Raw genomic sequence first — 27,802 nt, 5'->3', positions numbered from 1 at the left:
GTAAGCTCTGGGAATGTACCACATGCTGACCAGTTACTAAAACTATATTATATAGATAACCCTTGAACAACAAGGTTTGAACTTCACTTGGATTTTTCCCAATAAACACATACTACAGTATCACATGATCCACAGTTGGTCGAATTCAAAGATGTGGAATCTCAGATGGGGGCTGAGTTGTGCTCTTGTCACTGTAAAGTTGTATGCAGATTTTCAATAGCACAGAGGGTCAGCACTCCTAACCCCTTGAGTTGTCTAACTATATATACATATATCAAACAATTGTGTTGGATATATGAAATTATTACCTTATATATAAATTATATCTCAATAAAAGAGATCCAACCCACTAAAGCTCAATATATGTGACATGTTTGGTATTTTAAAAACTGTAACATTTCATTCAGAAAGCGTGAATTCATAAACTAAACAACGTCAAAGACAAAGTCCCAAACAAACACAGTCTACCAGGGGCACCTCCTAGGTTCTCTGTATGTGGAAGGCTTGGCCACCAAATAATTACTTTTTTTATCCAATGTGAAAATGACCACTATGAAAATAGAAACAACCCAAATGCCCTTCAGTTAGCAAATGTGCAAACAAATTAGTCTAACAAATTGCTGAATACCATAATTACAAAGGAATGAAGCACTGACATTTGCGCCAAAGATGGCTCTCAATTATGAGTGAAAAAAACCAGACTACCCCACCCCGCAAGACAGCACACACATGAAGATTCCATTTAGATAAAACCCTGGGAAGTGCAAGAGTGACAGAAAACAGATGAGCAATTGTCTAGAAGAGCCCAGAGGGCTTACAAAAGGACAAGAGAAAACCTTAGGGAGGTGATGAGTACATTCACTATCTGGACTCAAGTGTTGGTTTCGTTGGTATACACATGTAAATCACCATCAAACTGTATACTTTAAGTACGTGCCATTTACTGTATGACAATCATATTTCCATAAAGCTGTTCGGAGAAAAGAAAAAGATCATTAAAAAAACCTCTCACTCACACATCTTCCTGGCTTGGCATACTGTATTAATACCTTCCCCCTTAGTGATTTGAATGTATGAACAAAACTTTAATAATCCTAAGACTTATATAGAATAATACCTAATTAACATTTACATAGCTGTGACTATGTGCCAAGTACTGTTTTAAGCATTTTTCTTGTATTAACTTATCTAACCCTCATATCAACCCTATTTTTGAGATGAAGCAATTTAATTTAAGGTTTAGGACTTCCCAGGTGGCACAGTGGTAAAGAATTTGCCTGCCAATTTAGGAGACTCGGGTTTGATCCCTGTGTCGGGACGATCCCCTGAAGAAGGAAATGGCAACCTGCTCCAGTATTCTTCCTGGGAAACCCCATGGACAGAGGAGCCTGACAGGCTACCGCCCATGTGGTCAGCAAGAGTAGGACACCACTTAGCGACTAAAGCGACTAAACAACAGACTGAAGCACAAAAGGGTTAAGTAATCAGTTTAAGCTGGTAGCTGGAGGAGCTAGGATTTGAACCCAGAGAATCTGGCTTTAGAGTTCATTTCCAAGACCCATTATGCTTACCAGCATATACAAGATGCAGTATAGGAAAATCAGAAGCAATGAATATTGCACTTGCAAAATGCTTCTCTTCCTCACATGCACAGAATATAAATATCCACTACATTTTGTAACATACACAAGAGACTAAATAAAACATAACAGAACCTTCATTCTTCTTTTCCCAATTAATATTTAGATGGACGAAGGAAAGACGGAAAGACTGCATAACTTGCTTAGGACACAAAAATATAAACAGCAAACTGAAGGGGTACTAAGAAGTTAGTTCACCAAATTTCCAGTCCAACTCGCTTTATAATTATTTTAAGTAAATCTACAAGGGAGAAAAATCTAACAAACATCAACACAGAAAATATAAAACTTATTTGTTGTTTCTCAAATACCTTAACTTCCTTAAATTCCATCCACAGAATCTCAAACTCTACAGATACTGCTCTGGATTGTTGTTTTTTAAGCACCCCAAGTGATTTTCATAAGCAGTCAAAGCTGAGAACCCCTGAAATAAATCAGATTTAGATTTGTTATTTTAAAATGATAAAATGCAAGGTGCCAGAAAAACTTTGGCAAACTATGGTCCAAGGTTTTCCAAGCTGATATTGAACCACTATATACATAAAGAATCTTGAGTTCAACTTCAAATAAATTAAAAATAAAATATGTACATAGGACTCAAGATGTTGCATAGCAAATGTTACATAACAATATATGGGGCTGACAAATTCTCAACTTTTTAGAATGCTAAACTGGTGTCTTGACATTAAGCTGACGGATATAAAACCACATGTCCGCTGCATTTAAAGCGTGGAGTAAACTGACTATATATTGTTTCAGAAGCACAAGTTGTAAACAGAACGTCTTTGTCTTCAGTCTGTGCCCTCAATCAGTGCTGTCTGAACTTAAGGTGCGCTTCTCAGAACAGATTCTGATTCAGTGGCCTGTGGATGGAGTCAACTGTGTTTCTAACAAGCTCCCAGGTGATGCTCAAGCGGCTGATACACAGATCACAACTGGAGCAGCAAGGCCTTAAGTACCTTGAATATTGGTTGTAAAATTAACCAGTTCGTCTACAAAGACAGTCAGGTCCAGGATCCAAGAAATAAAGTGTCAGTATGATTTATTCCTAGTCCAGGAGGAAAAGGGAGTGGGGGAAGATAGGAGAAGGAGCAAGCGAATACTTGCTTGTACACTATAGCAGGGCTAAGAACCAGAAAACGCTGTTACTTGCCCAACCTAGTAGGTGACAGAATGGAAACTCCAGAAATAAAGTGGTTTTTATTTACTACAGCATCCTTACAACCTAGTTCACACCATGTACTCAACGAATGTACTGAATAAATGAATGAATGTATATACAAATACAATCTGTATTTATGTCACAAACCAAAAAATATCTGGGAAGGGGAATCTATTTGTACTGAATACAGGTAGATGTTTGATATAAATACCTGGCCCACTCACTGTACTCCATTTCGTCCAAATAATTATTTCCCAGACCAAAACTTCCACTGTCAAGCCCAGGCTTCCGGCACCCTTCTGTTTAAAACAATGGAGAGACGCGGAAGCACAAGGAGAAGGATTCAGGAAAGGTTCACTAATCAAAGGAAATAACCGAAGCGGGAGAGGAGGTGGGCTCACAGCTGAGTTCAAGGCAAGGAACATCTTAGGTTCCCAGCATTCCCAAGTTCTTACCTACGATGGTGGCAGGGTTTGGGGTCGGGCTTTTGTTTAGTTACTGTCCGGGGTCACTGGTGAAGTGGTACCTGGCTGTGCAAACTCAGACTAGAAAGGCGGCCACAGGCTCACAAGCCAGCCTTTGGAAGCCCGAGTGTGCCGGGCGCCGACCTCCTTCCCGCTTCCCCGGCGCTGCCGGCGCGCAAAACCCTGCGGCCGCCCGAAGACAAGATGGCCTGGGCTGCTTCGCGACCCATTTGAAGCCACAACCAGGGCTTAAGATGGCGGCGAGCACTAAGCTAACGGCCGGAAGAGCACGCGGGATCTTCCAAAAACAAAAATGTCCTCCGTGCAAGATCTCGCGGCTTCCAGTGAGGGCCCAAAACAATCATGGCGGCGGAGGACCTCTATCTAGAGACCGCGAACAAAGCGAGCTCGATTGGTCGGTGACAAACCAGTTACCCGCTGTGGCAGGGAGAAGGGCGATCGAGAGAGGAAAATAAAACGCAGCATTTCTGTGACACAGAATGTTTCTTGAAAATTACTAGCACAAAAAGGGAGAAGAGTCTCCCGAATGTTTGATGGGGAACGAGTATAGAAAACACGGGTTGGCAGCTGAAGGTGGCTTTCTCAATGACGGGTGCATTGTGAGACAGCCATGAGTTCCTTTGAACGGAAGAATGCCGTCTTGACCCTCGAACGCATCAGCGGGAGGGGAGAAGGCACGGACATGAGCCAGCCGGCGAGCGCACAGACTCAGGGGCCTCCGACGCCCGCGAACCCCCGCGGGGACGAGGGGCGGACGCCGCGCCGCTGAGGGCCTCCCGCGCGACCCGCTACAAAGGGGTGGCCGCGACGGCGCCTCCTCTCGGGTCTTCTGGGCGGTCGCTCCGGAAGACGCGGGCTGGTGAGCGGCCGTGGGATCCGGCGCTTCGCCATTGGTCAAGGCCGGAAGGCCCGGACCCGCCGAGAGCGGCTGGTCACGTTCCATTCCATGAGTCCATTCCATGAGCGCCTCTTAAGCGCGGGCAAAAAGGGAGACACTGTGCCTCAGCATGTCCGTGTGACCTGTCATTTAACGTTTCCACATCCGACAGTGTGCCCAGACTGACCCCAGACGAGCCCCGCCCCCGGTCTTCCGGTCGCCGCCACCGCGTCCCCGGCCGAGAGCGTCACCAACGCCCGGAGGAGCGCGGGGTTGCGCATGCTCCGTCCCCAGCGCCGGCCCATCTCCTGGAGCGGCGGCAGCGCGGGGTGCGGCCTCTGGGGCTGCGGGCGGCGGCCGGCGGGCAGGTGAGAAGGCCAGGGCCGCCGCGGCGAGCCGGCTCTCTGCCCGGCTGCAGGGGGGCCGGGGCTCGTTCTCGCTCGGAAAGGTCACTGAAGGAGACCGGGGGCGGGACTGGGGGGCAGGCTCCTTAGAGAGTGCGTTTAACCTGCACTGGGCGCTGGGCGCTCGCTGCCGGGAGGAACACGGAGGAGCGGGGGTGCTTGGGGGTCTGCGCACAGCGCCCGGTGTGCACTCTCCTCCCTCGGATCCGCGCGGCCGCACCGGAACGTAGACGGAAAAGGCGCCCGAGGGAAGGCGCCGAGTGCCCTGGCCCTGAGACCTGTGTCTGCCTCGAGAGCCGCCCTCTGACGGCAGCACTCCGCACTCGGCTCGGACGGCAGAAGCAGGACTTGGCGCTTTGGACATTCTGGGCATGGAAACCCTGTTGAGATGAAGGCCTCCTGAAGTCATATGCTTCTTCCTCCCATGCCAGATCAGGCTCACATCCTGGTGGTATTTCAGAGACTCCCTATGCCCGCAGTTTCATTGATGCATTCATTAACACCGGCAGCTCATATTCATATTTGTCACACTGCCTAGTTAGCAGATACAGAAGTGACCAAAACAAGCCACATTGACCTTATATTTAACGATGGGAGGGGCAACAATCAACAAGTACATTGATAAATGAACAAGATGTTTCCAGATTGTCCTAGGTGGGGTTCCTTGGGAAGCAGACCTAAGGAGATTTATGGCCAGGACATTTGTTAGGACTTTTTGGATCTTACTAAGGAAGAAAGGAGGCAGAATGGTGGATAGAACAAGTTGAGCTGAATTATGGTCCCAAGGAGAGTGTCTACCAAGTCTCAAATTAACTCTGAGAGTTGTCCCAAGTTTGAGGGAAGGGTCAAGACTATATCCCTGCAGTGATCAGTCATTGGATACCCACTGTCCCCGAAAGACGGCATAAGTTCAACTCTTTCCCCCAGTCAGCCCTGGGACTGACATCTGTCTCTGCACTCCCTGGAGCTTAGATCAAACAGGAGTCTCCAGAAGTGCCTGTTTTTATATCTGATTTGTATTGAAGATATTGTACATACAACAAGAATAATTGCTGCCCTGTATTGAATGCTCATATATCAAATACTGGATAAACAATAAATATTTACATAGGTAAATACATAGGAATTCTCATTATATAGCACCATGTGCTATGAAATTGAGACAGGAAATAAGTCTTTTGCCTAAGATCATACCTAGTGGGGGAGGTTAGAATTTGATTTCTGTCATTACTCAAAGCGTCATTATGCTGGGACCCTCATATTTAATCACTTAGCACCATTAACTTCATTAACTGTTGTCAGAGAAACGAATATGAATTTATCACCCTGTCTTTGCTGTTTTGCTTTGTCCTTGAGTTTCCTTCTTTCCTTCATGATGAACTTTCCTGGCCCTCACTTTTGGAGCCTGTTACCTTTTCTGTAACATCCTGGAATCTTAGTAACAGAGTCCAGCCTGAGTGCCAGGTATGTGATAACTGCACAACAGCTTTGTGATATGGCTGTCAGTGTTATTCTCATTTTGTGGATGATGGGCCTGGAGCATTGTGAGCTTAAGGAATCATCCAGGGTCACAGCCAGCTGTACTGTGCTAAGGCAGAAATGGAAAGCCCAGGCAGTAGGATTCCACAACGTGTCCACTTAATCACTACACAACAGTGCATTCTTACCAGGATGATTTATTGTGCTTTACCTTCTGGAAACTGGTAGTCAGGAACTAGATCCCATCTTTTGTGCTGTACAGAGAAGTCTAGGTTTCACCTTCTAGTCAAAAATGTCATTGAAGGCTTCTGAACAACACAGCTGTATCTGTTCTTGTTTTCCCCAAGATGGCAGCATTAAAAGGGTAGAGAATGGAATAGGGGTTTTCAGACTTAAGTGTCAAAATTAAAGAATTTGTTGAAACACAAATTACTGGATCCCAGTGTAGAGTTCTGATTCAGTAGGTCCGGGGCAGCCCAAGATTTTACATTTCTGATAAGTTCCCAGGTGATGCTACTGCCAGTGGCGAAGGGACCACACAGAACCATTGGGCTAGAAGCAAGTGAGGTGATGAGGGTCTGGACTGTGGCGGTGCGGAGAAATTGTGCAAAAGAAATGTCAGGTCAAATGGAGAATTGGGTGACTGACTTGATGGGGAGTGTAAGAAACATGAATTCACTGTGTCCAGATTTTCTAATTGAACACGTGGTAGATAATTTCTTTACTAAAAAATAAAAAAAAACAAAGCAGGAAGTAGAGGAGAAACAGCAATTTGGGAAGGGAAGAGGATTCATCTTTGTATGAAATGAGTTTAGACACTTGTGGGGAACAGCATCATGGGATATGTGGGACTAAGCTGGAAATGAAGGCATGGGAGTCACTGATGGATGTGCTAAAATAGAAGCTTGGGTGTGAATGAGGACACCCAGGAAATGAACAGAGGGAGAAGACATTCAAGAACAGAGCTTTGAGAAGATGGATGGAAACCGAGGGACCATTAAGGGAGACCAATAGCCTCAGGTACTTCAAGCGTTTCAAGAACTCGTCAAAAGTGCTGCAGAGAGATTATAGGGAGAGATTGGTGATCTTTATAGTCAAAGCAGTTTCCATGGAGAGTGGAACAAAAGCAAATTACTTGGGTGTGAAGATGGAAGTGGCTCTAGAAATGTGTTATTTGAAAGGAATCAAAGTGTCTAGTAACTGGAAGGAAGGGCCGGTAAAGGGCAGTGGCTTCAGGGAATTTGCTTTTGGTTCTTTTCAGTGGAGAAAAACAGTTTTGCCAAGGAGGAAGACCAGTTCCAAGCCGGAGATGGGAAGTAGAAGTTGGGGGGGATGGGATGATGGAGTTGGGACCCTGAAGACACAGTGGCAGGTGGGACTGACTGACCGGAAGTGCCAGGTCCTCCTCCTCCGAGAGAGTGAGGAAGGACGTGAGAATAGGAGCTGAGACGGAGGTTTTAACACGCGGGAGCAGGAAGCAGAGGGGCTCATACCCAGGAGCCACAGTGTCCTCTGGCCAGTAGGTTATCTGCAGAAACCAAGGTGGAGAGTAAAATAGGAACCTCAGAAATGGTGAGGACAGAAACCAAGCCTTTCGGGATTCAGAGCTGACTGGGGGAACACACAGGCATTGCTGCAGCACTTAAGAACCCAGTCCACGTCTTCAGTAACTCCCCACCAGCTTCCATGTCAGATGGCAGGCAGCCATGAAGATGGTGAAAGGGACTGGAAAGGTTCTTAGACAACTCTCAATTTCATGATGACTCTCCACACCTTTCTGGTAAGCCACAGCCTGCCAGAAAGCTGATCATCTTCCTCGTTAGTTGCTAATTATTCAGCTGCTGTTCACATTTTAGGTTGTGGACAGTTAAAGCTCCCATATAAAACTTGTGATGCTCCCAGTATACTACTTAATTATAAAGACACTGAATTCACAGTAATGGAGTAGAGGAGAGCAGAGATCGTAAAATGCTTACGCCTTCACCATGCTCTGTGCCTGCTCCTGACCTGCTCCAGACCAGGCTGTGCTGGTCAGCTGATTCTGACCAGTTACTGCCTGCTGGTCAAAGTAGGGGTAAGATTTTGCAGAAAGGAAACTTAGAGCTCAGGTTCGGCAGTATATATACTAAAATTGGAACGATAAGAGATTAGCACGGCCCCTGTGCAAGGATGACAGGCAAATTCATGAAACGTTCCGTATTTTTCTGTAAGCTTCCTGGTGGCTCAGACAGTAAAGAATCTGCCTGTAGTGAGGGAGACTTGGGTTCGATCCCTGGGTCAGGTTGGGAAGATCCCCTGGAGAAGTGAATGACAACCCACTCCAGTATTCTTGCCTGGAGAATTCCATGGACAGAAGAGCCTGGCGGGCTAAGGTCCATGGGGTCGCAAATAGTCGGGACAGGACTAAGCGACTAACACACATGGTCCGCTCAGTTAATCAAGAATTGACAGTAAGTTTTTTGTTGTTTGTGTTTTGAGAAGACTGGAAGAGTTCAGCAAAGCTGTTACTTTAGGTGATATAGTTAGAAAAGGGGGTTTAAAAAGAAACTGTTGTTCTCTTTAGCATACCAGTTAGTCCAATAGGCCTGAAGATACCATGCAGTCCTTTCTAACGTGTACACAGAATTGCCAAAATGTGAACTGTTGTATTAAAATTGAAGATAAAAAGAACTACTTTCAGGGTCGGTAATTAGATTTCAGGAATGAGGAATTCACAGATACTTAACATTGGTCACGCCAGAAGAAAAGGCATTATACAATTCCAGTAAATTTAATGAAATATCACAGCCACAGGAGTTGGGTTAATTAATTGTTCAACTTTCCATTTAGTGTTCTCTTCATGTTTAAATTACATCCAGTAATTTAAAAAAATGTTTTAAACGTGTTTTTTTTTTTTTTCAAATACTTTAAACGGAGCCATGATGAAGACGTAAAGAATCTACCTTACACTGTGTTCAAAAGGCCAGCAGATGGCGCCCCGCAAGCCCAGTAGGCAAAAGGAACGCCTTCCGCAGCGTTGCCTGCATCCGGGTTATTGTAAACCTAATGGATTGCGAAACGCTGTGGTTTTAACTGACGTGATGGTGCATACAAAGAGTAATCTGATAGCCAGAGCCAGGTTGTTTAGGATTAAGTGCTTTTTTTTGCTCTTCACGTTACTGATCAGTTCTATGCAGTCAAAAAGATGATGATATCTTAGTGGGGCAGAGATGTAACCAGCTTTTCTCCATTCTTTTCATTAATTTCTCACTATTCATTCTGCACCAAGAGCTGAGCTTAAAAAAAAAAGCGTCTAAAATTAGCTCCACTCGTCTCATCCATTAGTAGGTCATGGGCGTGTGTTTGGAGGATATGGGCTTTTTGCCCTCTCATTCTGAACCAAGTGGCACAAGATGTGTTAACCTCTAGTGGACCCTGCCGTGAGAATAAAGACATGCCAGGTGTAATGCTCTGGGGGACTTGCCCTCAGCGACCCACACCGGTATGCAGCATGTGCCCAGAATGTTCTCAGCACACATCATTATGCACTGGGAATTCTGACTGACTCTTGCCAAAGCTGAGATAATAATACTCAACTTTTGAAAACTGCCATTAAGAATACCAGCCAAGACTTTAGGACTCCAAACTCCAAGATGAGTGCCACAATTAACTGACAATAATTTTAGAATCATTTAGTGTTTCCTCATATATAACGTGGTCTCAAAATTGCTATGAAAACAAAAAGAAAAAATAGGAAACTTTTTGAATAATGCAAAGTATCTTTCCAAATGTTTTGGAAAGAAGTCTATAAGAAATTATCTGTGCCAATGGCCTATAAACATTTTCTATACTTAACAGAGGCATTTCAATGGATAAAATCGTAAATATCTACTTTCTGTTTTACTTAATGTAAAATTTACTAATCTCTTTTCCTTTTTCTTGGTTTCCTCCATCATTGTAAAAGAGTCCCACACCCTCTGTTTTCATTTGTTTTTCCTAGGAGCGTGTTCAGAGAGGATCCAGGAAAGATAAGGGCAGGGGCAGGTAGACTGGAGGAGGGTAAGGAGGGGAAGATGTCTTCTTGCTGTGGTTTGTGTCGCTGCTTTAATCCAAGCAGACTTGAAACGCTCTGAATGAAGAAGCGCTAACTCGGTTTAGAAGCCAGCCTGTTTTTGCCCATCAAATGTGATCATTTTGAGCATATTCTTGAGAAAATCTTGCTTCAGACTTAGGAATCTCTTGTGTCCATGAAATAGTTCCACACCACTTGTAATACTCGTTGCCAAATGTTTTGAGGGAAGGGCCATCTCAAGAAAAGCTGTGTCCGGCTTCGCTTTCCATCCCCAAGTTGGGAACTCCCTGTCTCCCTGCTGCTCAGCACTGTGAACCTTTGTAAAAGTCACAGTTTTAAAAACCTTCTTGTTAAATTCATTTTAAAAATGAGTTAATTGTTAGGAATTCTAGTAAGACTGTATTATCCTGAGAAGCAGCATAGAGAGGCTAAGGCGTGGACTCTGTAGGATTTACAAGAGTACTTAGCATGTTTAGCAATAAAACCCTGAAAAAAATCTCAGATTTCTATCAATCAGTGACCTGTTAAATTAGGATATTGCCATAAAAGCTACATAGCTATTAAAAATCATAATGAAGATTTATATTATTGGAGGGAGAAGAGATTACAAAACGAGTGTATATTGCGATCACATTTTTGTTAAAACCAAAAAGATGACAGACTTTTTTTTAGCTTATTACCCAGGGAAGACCCAAAGGTACCCTGAGTGCTGGGAACTGCCTTGATCCTAACCTGAGGAGGGTTCCCAGCACATCACATTTCACACTGCGATCTACTGTACATGGAGGGATCGTACCACACTTCCCAGACATGGCTGTTGCAGCTTGGACCTTGGTTTGTTCTGAATTTCGGCTTTTGAGTTATTCATCTCAGCTTTATTATTATATTCTTTAATTCCAAACATGGAGAAGGAAATGGCAACCCATTCCAGTATTTTTGCCTGGAAAATGCCATGGACAGAGGGGCCTGGTGGGCTACACTTCATGGGGTCGCAAGAGTCGGATATGACTTAGCAACTAAAGCACCACCATCACCGTTCCAAATGAGACTTTTCTATGAGCCGTTTTCCTATCATAACTCAGGAAAAAGTGACAAATATGATGAAATGTTAGTGATCATGAGAAGTAAACGGGTAAAGGTATGGTCTATCAAAAGTGCTGTGACTTGACAAGGTCACGTCAGAAGAGACAGCTGGAGGTGGGTAAAGTCACCTTAAGTGTTGAGACTGGATGTGAAAGGACAGTATATTCTGATCCTTTAATCCAAGGTATTTTATGGACAAAAATGCCACCTGTCAAGACAGACCACTGACTTTGGCACAGCCTCAGTCCTTCCATCTCAGAAGTAAGTCTTATTCAAGCTTTTCCCTCATTATTCCTGGTCACCCAGGGCCTCCCTCAGAGGTTTTGTTGTTCGTCAAATCTCAAATGCCCCAAAGGCTTTTGCACAGTGGACTCCACAAGGAAATGTAATAATGATATAGTTATTTGTGATTGGCTTTCTCCGAAAATTAGAACATGAGTATGTCAATAAAAGGTATGGTCGCTAAGGGTTGCAAAAAAGCAGATAATGCCAGAGCCCTTGAGGGAAGAGAGAGGGCCAAGAATACTTGCAGTTACAAAGCAGGCCATGTTTTCTCTAGCAATTTGTTTAAGTTTAGCAAAAAAGTCCTTATGAAATGTGAACTTGTACCTCGAGAAATCGTTTCTAATGCTGGGAATAATATATGTACATAGGCATAACTGTAAGCCTTCTGTTTATTTTTCATATGTATATACAGAACACAGTTCAGATATGTAGCTCATTAGTCCTATATTTTAATCTTGCCTTAAAAGGGAAGTATAATAACTAAAAATTCTGTTCAGACATTTTTCTAAACACTTTCACACAAAATTACCGTAAGCGATTTCATAATGGAACTCACATATATGCCACTGAACCTAATTCTTAACAGACCTTATTGTCCTTCATTGCCCAGATGGGATCTTGGAGAGCTAGTCCATTCAGAGCATGAATGTATAAACTTATCACTAAAGCCTAGTGAGCTCCCTTGAGTAAAAGTGTAAGAAGTGTTTAGAGGTCGTCTAGACTTAAGATCCCAAACCCAACAGATCATCAGAAACAGACTTCCTGGGCCACACTCCATGCTTTCCAAATCAGATAAGGCAAAAAAACTTTCTTAATACTCTTGAGCTTTGAAACTCCAGGCAAGTTCCTAGCCCTAGTTTCTCCAAGTAAATTTTGTTGACGATAAAGCTTATCAGTTCAGTTCAGTTCACTCAGTCGAGTCTGACTCTTTGTGACCCCATGGACTGCAGCACGCCAGGCCTCCCTGTCCCTCACCAACTCCCGGAGTTTACTGAAACTCGTGTCCATTGAGTCGGTGATGTCATTCAACCATCTTAACCTCTGTCATCCCCTTCTCCTGCCTTCAATCTTTCCCAGCATCAGAGTCTTTTCCAATGAGTCAGTTCTTTGCATCAGCTGGCCAAAGTATTGGAGTTTCAGCTTCAACATCAGTCCTTCCAATGAATATTCAGTACTGATTTCCTTTAGGAGGGACTGGTTGGCTCTCCCTGCAGTCCAAGGGACTTGAGTCTTCTACAACACCACAGTTCAAAAGCATCAGTTCTTCAGCACTCAGCTTTCTTCACAGTCCAACTCTCACATCCATACATGATTACTGAAAAAACCGTACCTTTGACTAGATGGACCTTTGTTGACAAAGTAATGTCTCTGCTTTTTAATATGCTGTCTAGGTAGGTCATAACTTTTCTTCTAAGGAGTAAGCGTCTTAATTTTATGGCTGCAGTCACCATCTGCAGTGATTTTGGAGCCCAGAAAAATAAAGTCAGCCACTTTTTCCACTGTTTCCCCATCTATTTGCCATGAAGTGATGGGACCAGATGCCATGATCTTAGTTTTCTGAATGTTGCATTTTAAGCCAACTTTTTCACTCTCCTCTTTCACTTTCATCAGGAGCCTCTTTAGTTCTTCACTCTCTGCCATAAGGGTAGTGTCATCTGCATATCTGAGATTATTGATATTTCTTCTGGCAATCTTGATTCCAGCTTGTGGTTCATCCAGCCCAGCATTTCTCGTGATGTACTCTGCCTATAAGTTAAATAATCAGAGTGACGATATACAGCCTTGACGTACTCCTTTCCCTATTTGGAACCAGTCTGTTTTTCCATGTCGTGTTCTAACCATTGCTTCCTGACCTGCATACAGATTTCTCACAAGGCAGGTCAGGTGGTCTGGTATTCCCATCTCTTTAAGCATTTTCCACAGTTTGTTGTGACCCACACATTCAAAGTCTTTGGCATAGTCAATAAAGCAGAAATAACCCTTATAGTGTATAGTTATTAGTGATAAGGGTAAACACTCTAATTACAGAGGCTCAGCACAGGAATGAGGAAGTGGCATTAATTCATAGAGTTCAAGCCAAAAGTCTTTTGCTACAACTGGGACCAATGCATGACTCCATTTCAGTGGAAACATCATCACTCACATCCTGTCAGAATGCAGAATCTGAATTCTCACTGCATATTTAAGGATTGCCATTTGATTCTTCTGTTAAAATTGTGACTAAATAGATTTTTTTAAAAAATAATTTAACTTTGTTGTGGTTCAGAGAAATTAATTATATAAAGACAATGACATTGATGCATGAGTGTTCTCAGCAGCTTTCCGAGCAGGTGATGTTGCTCCTTCATAATTGCTTACTAAACTTTTAGTGTTGCCCTGTGTGTTTCCAAGCCTGATCCCCTGCCATCCCTGTAAGCCTGTGACTTACCTCTTTTTGTTAAATAACATTGCAGTGTATTGTACCTAGAAGCTTTTTAACAGGCAGCTTTTATTAGAGGGCAGTGTCCTGCTTGTGCTTTAGAGGTGTAATTTTAGAGGCCTTTTTTTGTTTGTTTGTTCTTAACTGTTGACCTTTTCTTAGGTACACTGATGCTGAAGTACTATGAGCTTTCACAACTTCTGGAAAGACTACAAAGTTCTGGTGGTTATGGTACCTCTGATTGGATTCATACATTTGGGGTGGCAGAGGATCAAAAGCAGCCCTGTTTTCCAAATTCCTAGGAAGGACAACCTCTCTGAACCAGACACTCTGGCAATTACAAGTCCTAAGAAGAACCACCTCCCAGGGAAGTAGCAGGCTTGCAAGTTTCACGTGAGTTTGATTTACCCCTCAAAATGCATTTATATAGGAAAAGCAAAATATGCTTTATTTTCCTTTGTTGTTGTTTAGCAGCTTAATTGTGTCTAACTCTTTGCAGCCCCCCATGGGCTGTTGCCCACTAGGCGCCTCTGACTGTGGAATTTTCCAGGCAAGAATACTGGAGTGGGTTGCCATTTCCTTCTCTAAGGGATCTTCCCAACCCAGAGATCAAACCTCCATCTCCTGCATTGCAGGTGGATTCTTTACCACTGAGCCACCAGGGAAGCCCTTGTTTCCCTTTATCAGTTTTTATAATAACAAGTTAATGCTCTAGTAGCAATGAGAGTTTTTGTTCTTGATGACAACATGAATTCGGAAGTTTGCATAAATTTGAATTATCACAGTCATTATCATGAATACTCTTTTTAACGCTTAAACTGTCCCATCTTAGATTCCCGCCAGTTTCCCATGGCGGTCTGTTTTATATGGTCATGTATATGTCTCCCTGCTCTTCTCATGATTTGTCGCATCCTCCCCTTTCCCCGCTGTGTCCACAGTCTGTTCTCTATGTGTCTATCTCCATTGCTGTGCTGCAGATAGGTTCAGTAATACCATCTTTATAGATTCCCTACACATGCATTAATGCTCAATATTTGTCTTTCTCTTTCCAGCTAACTTCACTCAGGGCAACAGGCTCTAGGCTCATCCACCTCATTGGGACTAACTCAAATGTGTTATGTTTTATAGCTGAGTAGTATTCCATTGTACCATAACTTCTTTACCCATTCATCTGTCAGTGGACATCTAGGTTGCTTCCATGTCCTAGCTGTTGTAAAAAGTGCTGCAATGGACATGAGGTACACATATCTCTTCCAGTTACAATTTTCTCAGTAGTGGGATTGTTGGGTCATATGGTAGTTCTATTCCTAGTTTTTTAAGACATCTCCATACTGATCTCCATAGTGACTGTATCAATTTACATTCCCTCCAACAGTGCAAGAGGGTTCCCTTTGCTCCACATCTTCTCCAACATTTATTGTTTGTAGACTTTTTAGTGATGGCCATTCTGACCAGTGTGAGGTGATACCCTTTATAGTTTTGATTTGCATTTCTCCAGTAATGAGCAGTGTTGTTCATCTTTTCATGTGCTTGTTGGCCATCTTTATGTCCTCTTTGGAGAAATGTCTGTTTAGGTCTTCTGCCCACCTTTTGATTGGGTGGTTGGTTTTTCTGGTGTTGAGCTGCATGAGCTACTATATATTTTGGAGATTAATCCTTTGTCAGTTGTTTCCTGTGTCATCTTTTAATGACTATTACTTTTTGACAGGAAAAGTCCCTACCTCATCTCATTTATTTCTTGGCTCAACCATTTCTCCAAAGAACCCTGATTTCCTTTTAAGAAAAAATTTTACCTGTTTATATTTCTTTAGAGCATATTTTATAGCTCTGAATTGAGAATACAGTCATGGAAGTTTTAGTATTATTAATATTTAATTGTTATCCATCACTGAAAAAAGACCATCTGCCAGGCCAATGCACCCAGGAATAGTCAGGGCCATTCTTGCGATGGTAACTTTTGGAATAATGGGTCACATTGTTAGGAAGAAAGAAATAGCTGAGTTGGCACTTCCAAACCTATTCTATAAGCCAGCCCTGTGTTTTATGTCCCCTGTTTTCTTAGTTGAACCTTATTTTGTCTAGAGAAAGACAAGGGACCATGAGTCAGCAGTTTTGACATCCTGAAAATGATTTGGCGGTCACCAACACTTTCTTCTCTTCTCATAAAGATACTAGCCAAAAGATGTGGTTACTGGTCTAACTACCACAAGACTGTTAGAGGGGCCAATTTAGCCCCTTTTGGAAAGTTGCATGTTACTATTATGTACTGAAAAGTAACTACGTAAATCACTTTATTGGTCACAGTCTGTTAAGATTTGTGGTTTGTGTAGGTGTTGTAATATGCAAATTTACAAATGGAAGTCACTTCACTAAGCTTGCATTTAAATGTATTTCACAGATTTTGTTGAATCTAAAATAAGCTTTGAAATAATATTTAAGTTATTTGGCTCTTTCTCCTATGAGATGAACAGAAACTTTTTTCCTGGTGCTGTAAAAAGAGACTATAGCTTTATCATTGCAGTGAGAAAGCTGGCCATCCTTGCTTTCACTTTATTTGGGCCCAGTTGCCATGGTTACAGCCCTCTAACTAAATTAGGAGGTGTGATAACCAAAATAACACTTTGCATAACATTCCTTTGTTCTCTTCACATCTTCCTTGCATGTCTTCAGATCACCTTCCTGGTACATCTTCAGATCACCTTCCTGGTCTGTATTATACTCTGCCACAGTCTACTCTGGGCAGGACTGTAGTCTGAGTAGGTCAATTAGTTTTACTTACGCTGAACACTGTCCAAGTGGTTAGCATGGTTAGTATATTCCTGAAAATAACCAATAATTGGTTGAACCTTTACCTTCAAAGCACCAAACCTCAACAGATAAGGTGTGTGACCAGAGATTTTTATTCTTTCCACACATTATTATAGTATCAGAAGTTTACGCCTCCAGCTCACTTCTTCGAGCCTCATTAAGGAAACTAGTACAAGTGCTAGCACACTTGGTAAACGGTAGCATTTTAGATTATTTACCCTCTTTGAGGTCAGACTGCCAATCCAGTCCTGTCTTTCTCCTTGTCATCCAGCACATTCCCTGGCTTTTGTATTTATTGTCATAAGCCATAGTTTGGGAGGGGATAAGTTGTAAGACATCAACACTGAGTATCATTGATTGATAGGGTGAAACTACAAAAGATTGCTCTGACTTTAGCCACATGTTTTAAACATGGTTTATTCTTCAGTAAACGTGTTGTACAGATTTGTCTAGCTAGATGTAGACTGTACATTAGATAGTGTCTATATTAGGAATCCTGACGGTTATCTCATTTTCATAATTATTTACAAACAGGATTTGATACAAATGTACTTGTATTCAGACCTAAGATTTCTAAGCAAACCAAAGTTAGAGAAAAAACATCACTATATCTTGATGCTAGAGAATAAAAACATTTGGGACGTCGAGACCAGATTGTATGAGTTTTACTATATACATACCATTTCTTTTCTAGAAGCATATTAAAATCATATTAAAATAACTGTACTATAAGCTTTCTGGCTGTGTTGTGCATTCGAGAATTATTAAAATATCAGTACTTTTCGTTGTAGAAATTCACTGAAGAATAAAGAAATGGGTGTTTTTAGTCTTAATTTATATTTCTCATTTTCTGGAGATGTGTTCCTTTTTCTAAAGAAGGAGCAGAGCATTCAAATTAATTACTAAACTTCAGTTATAAAATGTTTTGGAATTACTTCTCTAAAATATTTTTTATTTTTATTTCTTATAGAAAGAAGCAGCTCTGAGTCAGAGCTTGAGCTAGAAAGAAGAGATGAAAAATAGCAGCTGGATCAGAAAGAACTGGCTTCTTGTAGCTGTGATTTCCTTCATAGGTGTCCATCTTGGGACGTATTTTATACAGAGGGCTGCAAAACAGTCTGTAAAGTCTCAGCCTGAAGGCAAACAAAAGAATTTGAATAATGGAGTAAAATAAATATTTGGAATTACTAAAATGTCATGATGTTGATCATTATGTGCTGATTAGCTTCATAAGCATGGAGCTCAGTGTTTAATTTTATAGCCACCATGCTGTAAATCCGAACTCTGGTTCCTCAAAGATAATCTTGTTAAATGTTAAAACCCACGACAATACAATGAATAGAAAACTCTGGTTAACAAAATAAAAGCTTTCTTCACAAATTGCCGCTTGCAGTAACATGTCTCGTTTAGAAGCTAAAAAGCCCTCGATCTGCAGAAGGGAGCCCCTGACGGGCGAGCGCGCCGGGGCCCGCCTGGCGGCCTTGCGGGGCCTGCTCACCTCGTGCTACGGCCCGGCGGGCAGGCTGAAGCAGCTGCACAACGGCCGCGGCGGCCCCGTGGCCGCCACCTCCCACTCGGCCGCCCTCCTCGCCGGCCTGCCCGTCAGCCACCCGGTGCTGAAGGTCCTGACGGCCGCCGTGCGGAATCACGTGGCCTGCTTCAGCGACGGCGGCTTATTCACAGCCATCCTTTGCTGCAACCTCGTCGAAAATGTTCAGAGACTGGGCTTGACACCCACCACGGTTATTAGGTTAAATAAGCACCTTTTGAGCCTCTGCACCAGGTACCTGAAGTCTGAGGTCTGTGCTTGCCGAATCCCAGTCGACTTTGGGAGCACTCAGATCCTCCTGAGTTTGGTACGCAGCATATTAACAAGTAAACCTGCCTGCATGCTCATCGCAAAGGAGATTGACCATATCAGTACTCTGATTCTGAAAGCCTTTCTGCTTACAATTCCAGAGAACGCCCAAGAGCACATCATTTTAGGAAAGAGTATAATTGTCCCTTTAAAAGGGCAAAGGGTTATAGATTCTGCCGTGTTACCCGGAATACTTATTGAAGTATCAGAAGTTCAACTGATGAAGATACTACCTATCAAAAAATCAGATTCCTTCAAGGTGGCAGTCTTTTGCGTGTCTTTGTCCGGAGATCTTTCTGATACTGGAGAAGGAACACTGTTGGTCAGTTACGGAGTTTCTCTTGAAAATGCAGCTCTAGACCAGTTGTTCAACCTAGGAAAACAGCTGGTTAGTGACCATGTAGATCTTGTCTTGTGTCAAAAAGTCATACATCCGTCTTTGAAACAGTTTCTCAGAACTCATCAGATTATCGCTGTAGACAGAATTGGAGTGTCTCTGATGGAACCCCTGAGTAAAGTGACAGGTAAAAGGCGCTCTTTCGGTCTTTGCCCTTTATGGTTAATAAATCACACTTCCCTTGAGCAGAGATATTCCTGGTGTGCGTTGTGTTAACATACTGAACAATTTGAAAAGCTGCCAACCTCAATGTGTGTGTGAGTATCATTTCTGGCAGCAAAGGTGGTTTCTGAAAATGATTCTGTATTGTTCACTTATCAAAAATTGAGTGATGATGACTACTTTGTAGGTATTTTCCAGCCCCAAATGTACTGCAGAGTCTGTCATAATTTACAGCTATTAACCCCCGAACATTCAACAGATTATTGAGAAATCTAACATTCTTACAATCATATAAAGTCTCATAATTTAAAATTCTTCTACTTGAGTTTTACGAAGCTCTTAAGTCACTTTGTATTATCGAACTCCAACAATCAACTGTACTTCTGCCTAAATAGTGGTTTCTAATTAGGGTGTGTGTGTGTATTATTAGGGTGTATGTTTGTTTAAAGCTAGCACATGATTAAATATCCCAGATATTTCCAGCTAAGCTTGAGAGCTGGAGTTGCCTTTTACTTTTAGTGCTTAAAACAAGCCTGGTCCATAGTAGGGGTTCTAAAATGTTTGTTGAATTACCAATAATATATTTATTAACGTAGAAAATTATAACAGGCAAGAATTTGACTGTATTTTACAAACCTGGCAAATTGGAAACAGGTTGGTACTCACCTAATAGAGACAAAGAGAAATGACAAATTAAAGAGTTCCTGATTTGAGCCACTGTTCAATATCTCTTAACTGCATTGACAACATATCAGAATCATTTCATTTGGATAAATTTCAATTTATAAGTGGTTAGACTTAAGAGTTTAATAAATTTTGGTAAAACTGTTAAAATTGACTGTTTTTATAAGTCATCAGAGAAGTGTGAGTGCCAGTATTGAATCCCTAGTATCTCTGAACTATTGCTACCTCTGGACTATTGTCAGATGATCATCAGAGTGGAAATTGTTAAGAAATAGTGGCAGTCATTCTTTGGAACTCATTAGGTGATGTTGTGGGTCAGACTCACATCCCTGAGCTTTCCATGAGCAGGTGATTTCAAGTTATGAATATTGAGTATTAAATATTATGATGTCAGTTTTTAAACTCTGAAGAATTTTTCCATAGAAACAATGTAAGTGGGCACTGGGTTTCCACACCAGCCCACAATTGATTTTTATCCCACTGGTAACTAAAGTGTGGTAGAACATGAACTGACCTATTTTACTTGCAAATGGATACAAAAAGTTAAGGGTTCTCCAAGTATTTGCAGCTGATTCGTTGATTGCTCAGGAGTGTTATCAAGAGACTGCAGAGCTACCAGTGGGTGCCTGGGATTGGGGAGAGTGCGAACATCTTTTACAAACATGCCATCCTCTGCTCCCCCAAATAATTTCGGGTTTGATCCCTGGGTTGGAAAGGTTCACTGGAGTTGGGAATGGCTACCGACTCCAGTATTCTTCCCTGGAGAATTCCTTGGACAGAGGAGCCTGACAGGCTACAATGGGGTTGCAAAGACTTGGACACAACTGAGCAACCAACACTTTTACATAAAACCGGAGTTGTAGTCCTGGATCTTGAGGGCAGACACTTTTTTGAGACAAAAGAGAAAGGGGGGAGAAAAACTCTTAGCTTCATTAAACAATAGGTGAAGTATGTTTGAGCCTCATCCATCTTATCTAGGTTGACATTACCTCCCCACCCCCCCTTCAAACATAATTCCTCTTTTTGGCTAGTTTAGGATAAGTAATGGGGTTATTGTGCTTGGTGGACTGGTGGGTATGAAGCTTGTCATGGCTTACAAAACATTTTTAACCTTTGACTTGGTTTGATTGATTTGTGAAATAGTCATGATCATCCCGACTTTACTAGCCTGTGGGGAAGCCCACCAAGAAGAGTTCAGTGGTTTGCTCCACATCAGAGGCTGGTCAGCAGGAAAGCTGAGCCTTTCCTTACAAATTTTCTGTTGGTTCCACCCTTGAAGTTGTACAAGATGTAGGGTTTGTTTCTTTTTCTTAATTTTAAATCCCTCAAGTATTCCTTGTTCTTTGAGACTTCAGAAGTAAAGAAGAAAGGATATTCAAAGAAGTGAAATTGTTCATGAGCTGCAAGAATATTCAGACATTATTGTTTTAATTCCATTCGTTTGAAAGAGGAAACTGGCCCAAGGAGTTGCATTGCTGAATTACAGTTTTAAGACCTTAAACCAGTATTGTTACTTCTTAAAAGGTTGTTGCCGTTTCTTATATGACTTTACTACATTTAGAGATTTTAGAAACCTTCAAGTTATCCTAACTTCTCCTTCATTTGTATTTTTATTAATTTGTGTTTTGTAAAATTATATTATTGTACCTATACAGGAGGGAGGGCAAGATATAATCAAAGAATAACAAAATGAAATAAGAAGGTTGCATACTTTATTTTGGCATGGTTTAGGTAGTTGTTTACATACAAACAACTGTTTGGCAAAGAAAAAAAATTCCTGTATGTTCACTAAATGGAGCACCAAAGGCTTTCAGCCATACAGCTATCTGCATAGCTTAGTTTGTGAGTGTTAAGGTAAAAATAATAACACCCTTTAAAAATAGCCTGTCTCCTCATCTCATCCTTATTTCAGATTAGTGTGGTTGTTCAGATCATAGTGGGGTCTATGATCCCTAACTGGACTTCCAGGGTTCCTGGACTTCCTGAAAATGTATGCAAAATTATGCATGCCTTTTTCTGGAGAGTGCAGAATTGTTTCTAACAAATGTTCAAAGAAGTCTGTCTGTAAATCAAAAGAACTGCTACTTTATTTGCACATCATTTGAATAACAGAATACTATTTATAGGTTTAAGAAGATGCATCTTATTATTTCTTTATCCTACATTTCATATTTTAAATGCTATGCTTTGGGGACTTCTATATTAGTTAGGAATGAATATTGTAATTTTAAATGGCTGTTAGCTCCATGTTTATTCATCTATTTTGTGTTTTCTAAACTTTTTTAAAAAATAGGAACACAGCCTATTGGTTCCTTGGGCTCAATCTCTCCCAGTAGTTATGGAACTGTAAAAGATTTGTGCATTGCAAAGTTTGGCTGCAAACATTTTTTTCATCTTATTCCTAACAAAGCAACTGTCTGTAGTCTGCTTCTCTGCAACAGAAATGACACAGCCTGGGATGAGCTGAAGGTAGGTAATAAATGTTGAATTCCTTATCTGGGGATTGGGACAGGAATTAAAGAATCAGATAGGTACTATCATTTTTTTCACATCAGTCAGCTGTGCTTTTTTTTCCTTCACAACTTCCCTAGTGGTGTAGAAAGCAAAAACAACCAAAATGTGAGAATTACATTTATAAGTAAGCTGATTTAATTTCCTATGATATAAAAACTTGGCATATGTTGCCTCTTATTATTTCTAGTAATTTACAAGCAATGTAAAAGTCCTTGATGGGAAATTTTCTTAAGAAATTAATTTGAATTGTGTACTTGATGCTAATGTGTATGAATAATTCACTTAGAAATAGGTTTCCCAGTTATACCCATCATTCACCTCTTAACAGAGATGTTGTTCACAAACAGCAATAACACATGCAGTTTTTATACAACGAAAGTGATGCCCTGTGGTACTGGTCACAGACTGGAAGAATGAATACTCAGGCTATAGCCTGGTGAATATTCAAGGTCTGTGTGTTTTTATTGCTGCTGGGTTGGATCGTTTCCATAGCAACTTGAAATAAGTTCTATATAGCATTTATACAGCTAATTTATTTAGATGCAGATGTTTTTGTTAGAAATATTAGCACTATGCTGATCCAGTTGTGTTTGTGAATCTCAATTTGAAGAGCTTAAATGTCTATGAAGGAGGATATTAATCCAGTCCAGGAAAACAAACATCTGGCTAAAGTATTCTTTCATTTCTAATTTTCATTATTCCAGAATGTATTCATCACATGACAACCTTGGTGACACTGGTTTTGCTCTTTTGCAATTACAGTCTGGCTCCTTGAGTCCACTGTCTAAGTTGCCTTGAAAACGTGACTGTATTTCTTTGTGTTTCTGGTGTCAATGTCAGATTCTGGTGGCTGTTTCTTTTTTAGCTCACGTGTCAAACAGCACTGCATGCTTTGCAGTTAACAGTCAAGGAACCGTACGTTTTGTTGGGAGGTGGCTGTACTGAAACTCATTTGGTGGCATATATCAGACACAAGGTAGGTTAGATAGTCCCACCTAAATTATCTGAATTCTCAGCAACATGCATTTTATGAGATAATACTCTGGAGCCTTTAACGCTTAATTTCTCACTAGTATTGAAATCAATATTGTATTTAAAAACACTTGAGGAAAATAATACTCGAAAATATAAGCTCCTATCTTTATCACAATGATTATTAATCCAACCTTTTAGCAGACGATCACATTCTTTGAGGATTGTCTAAATATACTGCCTGCTGAAATGAACATTCTGGGTTTTTTGCTAGTTTTGTTTTTTTTTAAACTTTTTAATTTTGTGTTGGGGTGTAGCCAATTAACAAACAACGTTGGGACAGTCTCAGGTGGACAGCACAGGAACTCAGCCACACATATTCATGTATCTGTTCCCCCCCAAACCCCCCTCCCGTCCAGGCTGCCACATAACACTTAGCAGAGTTCCATGTGCTATACAGGAGGTCCTTGTTGGTTGGTTATCCATTTTATATACAGCAGCGTGTATATGTCCATCTCGAACTCCCTAACTATCCCTTCCACCCCACCACCACCGGCAACTGTAAGCTCCTTCTCAAAGTCCGGGGGTCTGTTTCTGTTTTCTAAGTAAGTTCAATTGTATTGAAATGAGCGTTCTGTTAATTTGAGTTATCCTAGAGATCTCCACTGCTGCTACGGCTACTGGTGAGTCACTTCAGTCGTGTCCGACTCTGTGTGATCCCATAGATGGCAGCCTACCAGGCTCCCGCGTCCCTGGGATTCTCCAGGCAAGAACACGAGTGGGTTGCCATGTCCTTCTCCAATGTGTGAAAGTGAAAAGTGAAAGTGAAGTCGCTCAGTCGTGTCCGACTCTTAGCAACCCCATGACCACAGCCCACCAGGCTCCTCCACCCATGGGATTTTCCAGGCAAGAGTACTGGAGTAGGGTGCCATTGCCTTCTCCGTCTCCACTGCTAAGATGCAGTAATAATTGATATTCATGATGAAAGTGTTGAGATTCTACAAAAAGACTTCAGTACCTTCTGGATATTCCAGAAAAAACAATTTCATTTATTAAAGCATCTAATTATTAAATTCTGTTATAATTTTAAATGATTTTAACATGATACATGTTAATTCTATTAAATAGAATTGTTTTTATTAATCTATGAGATTCCATATCCTAATAGTAGATAAATGTCACACTCATGTTTCTCATTAATTATTTCATTAACACTGACCTACTTTCTTTGAAAGTAGCTACAAAAAGGTATGTGTTTTCCAAGTGCTTGCAGTTGGTTCTTTGGTCAGTCAGGAGTGCAGAGTCTCTGGGATGCCTGGGATTGGTGAGTGTGTAAATGTTTTCCATAGACATGCCCTGCCTTGCTTCCCCAAATAACTTAAAATCTGTATGAATATAAAGCTTCTTCATGAAAAGTTATCAGAATGTACATTATGAAAAACAAAACCATTGCCAATCTATTGATGCTGAAGAGACAATAATATAGTTTGCAAATGGAACTGAGTAAACTGGAAAAAGTCTTTTGGAGAAGGACAGTATCTTGAGTAGGATTTTGAAGAAACAACATAGCACTGAAAACTTGGGGAGGGAATGTGCAATAGAGACGATATCTGGTTCCACTCTCCTGGGCAAAAGGAAAAAATGGTCATTGCTTTTGAGTAATTAGGATATGGATTTTAAACGATCATTCAGTGATGAGTTTGTTAATGTGTTACTTTTTCTATCATGAAATTTCTAGGATAGACTTTTTAGAACGGTGGAACAAAAGCAATTCAAAATTATATAACCTTGTCATTAATTAAAGAGAAGAATAGTTATTTTTTAAACATTAAAGTGAAAATGATATGGCTGATTCATGTCAATGTATGACAAAACCCACTGCGGTATTGTAAAGTGATTAGCCTCCAACTAATAAAAATAAATGAAAAAAATAAAGTGAAAATGACATATGTCCCTAAATGGTTTTTGTCTTAGTTATAACACACATATTTGCAGCTTAAAAAAATCTCCAACATTTACTGAGTATAAATAAGTACTTCATTTGTGACTTCGTTAGTCTTCACGAGCTTCCTTCTGGGTGTATAGAAGCCTGTGATTCACTTATTATGCTGTGTCTTTCATGTTTTATAAAGGCACTGCTGCAATCCTTCAGAACAAATTGATGGTGGGGTTAATTCTGAGTCATTCATTCTGATAAAATGACTGGTAGTGGGTGCTTTTACTGTAACAACCAGGTTAATGGATTAGCCTGGCCAGCTGGCCCATCCCTGCCCATTAGCCTCATGCCAAACCCCAAGTACTGTATGATAAAGCATTTGATCAAGTATTTTTCAGAAACATTTTTGTCATCCTAATTGCTCTGTTCTGTGTTTTCAATGGTTTTGTTACTCTCTAGACCCGTAATGAGCCAGAAAGCGTTCTTCGAGATGAGAGATGCTCTCAGACAGAGCTCCAGCTGATCACTGAAGCGTTCTGCAGTGCACTTGAATCTCTCGCTGGCTCCTTAGAGCACGATGGAGGTGAAGTTCTTACCGATGGCAAGTATGGACACTTCTGGTCAGTTCAGGCCAATTTGCCTTCTGCTGTGAACTGGCCAGATTTGCCTTCCAGATGTGGCTGTGGACTCTACAGCAGCCAGGAAGAACTCAGCTGGTCCTTCCTGAGAAGTGCTCATCATCCCTTCCCACCGCAAACCTGCCTTTCCCATGAAGCCAAAGGCTCAGCCAACACCCTGACCTTGGACTGTTTTACTGCGAAGCTTAGTGGCCTGCAGGTGGCTGTGGAGACTGCCAGTTTGATTTTGGATCTTTCATGTGTCATTGAAGATACAAACTGATATAATGTTATCATACAAAAAGAAAAGCTAGTGACATGTCAATAAAGAGAAATATTGCGTTTATATGTTCTCTCTGAAAGGCCTGTTCTCCATATTGAGACTGATGATTCATAAAATCATAGATTTACTTATTTAAAGAAAAAAGAATTGATTCTTGAATAGAAATACTATAGAATAATAAAAATATGAAGCACTGTTAAAATATGGTAATTATGTCAGCGAGTTCATAGATACCGCTGTACATTGTTATAAGTTTCTGTTCTCATTCTTTTGATGTCATTCTAAGAGCATACAGAAATTTTATAACATCCTAGTCTATGTTCTTGTTTGGATATACTTTTATAGATACTTTTTATTTAGTAGTAATTACATATGTTTAAAGTATAAAGCTAGATTCCCAAGTATCACAAAGCATCCAATACATACTGTTCATTCAGAAGAAGTGTTCAAACTGCACATTCAATAAAATTTCCAAGTTGTTTATCTGAGACTGTATCATTCAGTAATTGAGTAATTGATGTAGAAGCTGCTCTGCCTGCAGTTGCTAGTTTGTATCACTGTTCTTCATTTCTGTTATTCTGAGGAAATGTGTAATCAAGAAAAAAACAGACTTTATATAGTAGACTATAGTTTATATAGTCTTCCCTGATAGCTCAGTTGGTAAAGAATGCACCTGCAATGCAAGAGACCCTGGTTTGATTCCTGGGTTGGGAAGATCCCCTGGAGAAGGGATTAACCACCCACCCCAGTATTTTGGGGGCTTCCCTTGTAGCTCAGCTGATAAGGATTCCATCTGTAATGCAGGAAACCTGAATTCGATCCCTGGGTTGGGTAGATCCCCCGGAGAAGGGAAAGGTTACCCACTCCAGTATTCTGGCCTGGAGAATTCCATGGGTTGTATAGTCCATGGGGCCACAAAGAGTCATACTCGACTGAGCGACTCTCACTTTCATACTTTTTTTCATTTTAAACAGCATAAAGAAGTGGAGAAACTATTTCTCTAGTTCAGTCAATAGTGCCAAAAAGAAACGGGAACAATTCTCATACTCAAAGACATGTTGTATCAAGGAATATAACTTGAGTTTTATGCAAATGCGAAACTTATTGATAAATTGAAGAAGAAATACAGAATGTAGCTAGAATAGCCAGCATGTAGCTATAACATGTTACATTAAATTTAAGGAAAACATCTTGAAAAGTGTGGAAAAATTAAACAACCTAAGAGTCAGTGGTCAGATCTATAGTTATGATAGAGGGAGATAGAATGGTTTAGCAATTTCCTCCAAAATTCTTATAAATCTGAAAGAATTTTTACCCTAAGTCAAAGAAAATAATTGTAATAGAAACTCACAGCCAGAGAATATATACCAAAAAATCAGCTACACTGCAAGCTTCACAAAAGCTCTCTCTAAACTTTCGTGTCCTTTGCTTTTAGGGTCAATCAGGCAGAGTGGGTGGGCAGCCTCCGAGCCGCCTCCTGGTGTTCAGGCCCCGTCTGATCCCTCCGTCCGAGCACGGGCTGGTGTGGGCTGCTTTGCGTGTCCCTGCCATCCCTTGGTGAACAGGCGTGCCCTAGGATGGTTATCCTATGCCTGATCCATCACCGTATGTCAGGACATAACTCGTTTCCGTGGGTTTACAGGTGGAGAGGACCTGTGCTGCAGGAGCTGTACCTGAAGAATCGCA

The 27,802-nt window shown here is 41.2% G+C and overlaps 4 protein-coding genes and 1 non-coding gene across 9 annotated transcripts in view; 4 read left to right on the top strand and 1 right to left on the bottom strand.

Annotated features, from left to right (window-relative positions):
* SLX4IP (SLX4 interacting protein) overlaps positions 1-3,520 on the bottom strand; it is a 209,058-nt gene extending 205,538 nt beyond the window's left edge. Inside the window, 2 exon segments of the mRNA XM_065920869.1 lie at positions 1,952-2,064; positions 3,258-3,520. The gene's annotated coding sequence lies outside the window, so the exon portion shown is untranslated.
* Positions 3,521-4,390: 870 nt separating this feature from the next.
* On the top strand, positions 4,391-14,278 carry LOC136159071 (uncharacterized). Of its 2 annotated transcripts, XM_065920867.1 has the most exons (3): positions 4,441-4,532; positions 10,027-10,085; positions 14,048-14,278. In XM_065920867.1, exon 3 carries the CDS (start codon positions 14,069-14,071, stop codon positions 14,258-14,260), a length of 192 nt encoding a protein of 63 aa, XP_065776939.1. In that variant the 5' UTR covers positions 4,441-4,532; positions 10,027-10,085; positions 14,048-14,068; the 3' UTR covers positions 14,261-14,278. The 2 variants fall into 2 exon arrangements, with proteins under 2 accessions (XP_065776938.1, XP_065776939.1); XM_065920866.1 differs by lacking the exon at positions 10,027-10,085 and having other exon boundaries at positions 4,391-4,532.
* Positions 8,148-8,251, top strand: LOC136162142 (U6 spliceosomal RNA). Its single transcript, XR_010661982.1, has one exon. It is a non-coding gene; the product is annotated as a U6 spliceosomal RNA (small nuclear RNA).
* A 3,427-nt stretch (positions 14,279-17,705) lies between the features above and the next one.
* On the top strand, positions 17,706-18,073 carry LOC136159072 (uncharacterized). The gene has a single exon (XM_065920868.1). The coding sequence runs from the start codon at positions 17,706-17,708 to the stop codon at positions 17,865-17,867; it is 162 nt and encodes a 53-aa protein (XP_065776940.1). The 3' UTR covers positions 17,868-18,073.
* Positions 18,074-18,088: 15 nt separating this feature from the next.
* MKKS (MKKS centrosomal shuttling protein) lies at positions 18,089-26,599 on the top strand. Of its 4 annotated transcripts, none has more exons than XM_065920864.1 (4): positions 18,089-19,075; positions 22,205-22,263; positions 23,174-23,284; positions 25,676-26,599. In XM_065920864.1, the coding sequence occupies exons 1-4, from the start codon at positions 18,091-18,093 to the stop codon at positions 26,114-26,116; spliced, it is 1,596 nt and encodes a 531-aa protein (XP_065776936.1). In that variant the 5' UTR covers positions 18,089-18,090; the 3' UTR covers positions 26,117-26,599. The 4 variants fall into 4 exon arrangements, with proteins under 4 accessions (XP_065776936.1, XP_065776934.1, XP_065776937.1 ...); XM_065920862.1 differs by having other exon boundaries at positions 22,088-22,263; XM_065920865.1 differs by lacking the exon at positions 23,174-23,284.
* Positions 26,600-27,802: the final 1,203 nt, after the last annotated feature.

This window comes from Muntiacus reevesi, chromosome 2, assembly GCF_963930625.1.
Source record: "Muntiacus reevesi chromosome 2, mMunRee1.1, whole genome shotgun sequence".
Taxonomy (NCBI): Eukaryota; Metazoa; Chordata; class Mammalia; order Artiodactyla; family Cervidae; genus Muntiacus; species Muntiacus reevesi.
The sequence above is the reverse complement of the archived record's forward strand: the minus strand, read 5'-3'. Positions and strand labels throughout refer to the sequence as shown.